This window comes from Aphanomyces invadans, assembly GCF_000520115.1.
Source record: "Aphanomyces invadans strain NJM9701 unplaced genomic scaffold supercont1.282, whole genome shotgun sequence".
In the NCBI taxonomy this organism is placed as follows: domain Eukaryota; phylum Oomycota; class Saprolegniomycetes; order Saprolegniales; family Verrucalvaceae; genus Aphanomyces; species Aphanomyces invadans.
This window is the reverse complement of record NW_008580427.1, coordinates 1-3,092: the sequence shown is the minus strand read 5'-3', so window position 1 is coordinate 3,092 and position 3,092 is coordinate 1. Positions and strand designations below refer to the sequence as shown.

At 53.8% G+C, this 3,092-nt stretch overlaps 1 protein-coding gene across 1 annotated transcript; it reads right to left on the bottom strand.

Moving 5' to 3' along the window:
- Positions 1 to 757: 757 nt before the first annotated feature.
- H310_15272 (hypothetical protein) lies at positions 758 to 1,707 on the bottom strand. Its single transcript, XM_008883259.1, has one exon. It carries the CDS (start codon positions 1,583 to 1,585, stop codon positions 851 to 853), a length of 735 nt encoding a protein of 244 aa, XP_008881481.1. The 5' UTR covers positions 1,586 to 1,707; the 3' UTR covers positions 758 to 850.
- Positions 1,708 to 3,092: the final 1,385 nt, after the last annotated feature.

The following is a 3,092-nucleotide window of genomic DNA, read 5'->3' as shown; positions in this document are numbered from 1 at the left end:
ACATACGTGTCCCGTTGGTCCCGTTGCCGATTTCGGACTCGGCGGTGGCGGCGACAGCAGCGAGGACCTTGGCCATAGCAAGTGGCAATGAACTTGTGGACCGTGTCGATCACCTGGTGTGGGCCACGGTTTGACGTCAAGGACACATCATGGTTTGGATCCTTTTCAAGGTCGTTGGTCCCATTTAGGGCCATTCGTACATTTCTACATTAGTTGTTGGTCGTCTTTGTACCATAACAGTACGGTGTTACTGTATCGGTCCGACATTGGCTTTCATGCGAAGTCACTTTTATCGGATCATCCTCTTTTCCTTATCCTGTCACAGTAGCATTGCGTGCGTTCAACTCCACTTGCAACGTAAACCCAGCCAGGCTGATTTGAACCATGCGAATCAAAAGCAACGACGACGACGATCCCGTCCGCTTCCCCGGGACAAGAGATCTCTCGACCATATTGTCAACACACTGGCTGCATGAAAACTGTACTTGCGGTAGGCTAACTGCGCTCAGTCTCACAACACGGGCGACGCCTCAGTGAGCAAAATCAGCTTCAGCTCTGACCAGGAGGGACGACACGTGAAAGCAGTGGACTGGCATCGATGAAACAAGTCTTCTCGGCGCCGCAAAGATCTCCAACGAGGATGCAACCAACGAGATATGCGACCAAAAAGAAAAGCGAGAGCTCTACAGACATCACATGGTCTAGTGCAACTGAAGTGTATGGCACCACCAGGAAACTGGCTTGGTAGGGGTAGGGGTGACAATCAAGAAGCGTTCGATGAAGGTGCGGGCGAGAGCTTTAGAGACATCATATCGACTACAGTAGGACAACTGAGCTGAAGGTTTCCTACTTAGGACGCAGGCTCGGTGGTGGTGTTCGACAAGAAGGATTGGATGAAGTCGTGGGCGGCCGACACGCGCGAGTAGGAGCCGGGAACACCCGGCTCGAAACATCGATCCCCCGAATGCCCCACACCGACGACGTACTGGACACCGTTGCGGGTGATGGTCAACGGTGTACCAGGGACGAAGAAGCATGTGTCGTTGTCGCCGCCACCGGCGCACATCGTGGACGGCAAGACGTCGCTCCCGTATGCCTCGGCGCAATCGTCGTTGGACCAGATTTTGACGTCGTCTTCCATGAGGACTCCTTCCGCATCATCAAGGTCGAAGCCAAGCGCCATGCCGAGTTCGTTCTCGGCGTCTTCGTTGAACTTGAGCGCGACGGGGACGGCCTTGGATTCGGTTTCCAATTCAAAGATGGCTAAGTCGAAGTCGCCCGTATCGCTGTTGAACTTGGGGTGCGGGGTTTGCTTGACGATCTTGATGAGTTCAGCGTCCTTGTCCCACAAGTATGTCCCGATCGAGGCATAGATACCCGACGGCGAAATGCTGTAGCAGCTGGCGGAGGCGAGGAGCACCTTGGGGGCGATCAAGGACGCGACGCACCTGGGCGAAAGAGCATAGGCTTCGCGGATGGTCGTCACGAACGGGTACTTGCTGACAGGGACATCGGTGCCGTTGACGACTTCGACTTGGGCGGCGGCGGACGCGGCGACGGCAGCGAGGGCAAGGAATTTGGCCATGGCAGACGTGAATTGGAAAATGACGATACGCCAAGTCAACGTGGAAAGGGGCCGATTTTCCTCTTACAGGTGTCCCAGCACACAACAGCCCCATGCTTCGGACACGTTCCGAAGAGACACCAATGATGTAGTTTGCGAAAGTGCGATTCCATGCTCGTCTAGGTGCGAACGAAAGCAAGGCCTACCTCCTGCTTTTCCCGACGAGAGGATAGAAGGTTGGGTGACACGCGCGATGGAGGCTCTCACCAAGGCAACGCCCGCACGAAGATGCACACACGACCTCGGCTTGGCTCCGATGTGCGCGATTTCCTGGGCGTCGCTCGCTGCTGTAAGGCAAATCGTTCTTATTAGGGCTCATACGAACCAAAGGCAAGGTGCACGGCAACGTATGTGGGACAAGACGCCCTTTAAACGTTCACGCGAGAATATCTCCAGTGAAGCGTGTCGCAGTGGCGATATTCTACAGTGCGCGAAACAATTATCTGCGCACATCAAAATTTTGGTTTGACAAGAAGTGCAGGCAATTGCTTTGCTCTGAACACGCCCTAAAGAGAGGTTGCGGTGTAAGTGCAGTATGTCTATACCCTAAAGTCAATGAACGAAAAATTGCGAAAGGTACTCACGGAAATATTCTTGTAGCCCAGTACGCTAATACTTGACACTACTGCCATCGCTTACAACAACTTGAGCCAAACCGCGCAGGCATGCGCTGTCGACAAGCGTCTTCACGTAGTCAGTACCTGTCATTCTCCACGACAACGCAATTTACCACCATCACGGTTCGAACAATGCGTCCCATACGGAAGAGACAAAATTGAGATGGTTCGTGAAAGTGCGATTCAATGTCAGTACGCCTCGTCTGGGTGCAGCACGGACGAAAGCAAGGCCTGCCTGCAGCTTTTCCCGACGAGAGGAAACGACTGGAGACGAACGACAGGGAAGATGGACTCCATGAAGACGCGGGCGACTGACACGTGCGAGTACACACCAGGGTATCCAGGCTCGGCGCACCCTTTGCCCGAGCTCGTCATGCCGCCGACGAACTCGATACCGTAGCGAGTTCATCAGCCTCCACGACTTGGAAGTCGCGCGACTCGATCAATTTCTCGCTCTCATCGACCCAAACACGCTACCATGGATGACGCACCCGTTCCTAATCACACAATTGGACGTGAGAGCGTTTCGACGTGTCGATCGCAACACCGAAATCGCCGAGGAAGGACCACTTTACCGTCCATGGTTGTGTGACGGTCGCGCGGGGTCACGAGAACGCACAAATTAATAACGAAGTCCAGAGGGCTAGACTTCAGGGTCGGATTCTCTCGGCGTCACCAAGAGCTTGCACAAGACGGTAGAAGCGAGTGACTTCTGTTGCGGGCAAATGTAAAAGTGATTAGGATGTAGCTTTCTAATGTACAGGCGTCCCTCTAGCAGGACGACAAGGATGAATGTTCTAAAGCTCTAAGTCGAAGGTTCTAAGTCAAACCTTCTAAGCGACTCTCCATGG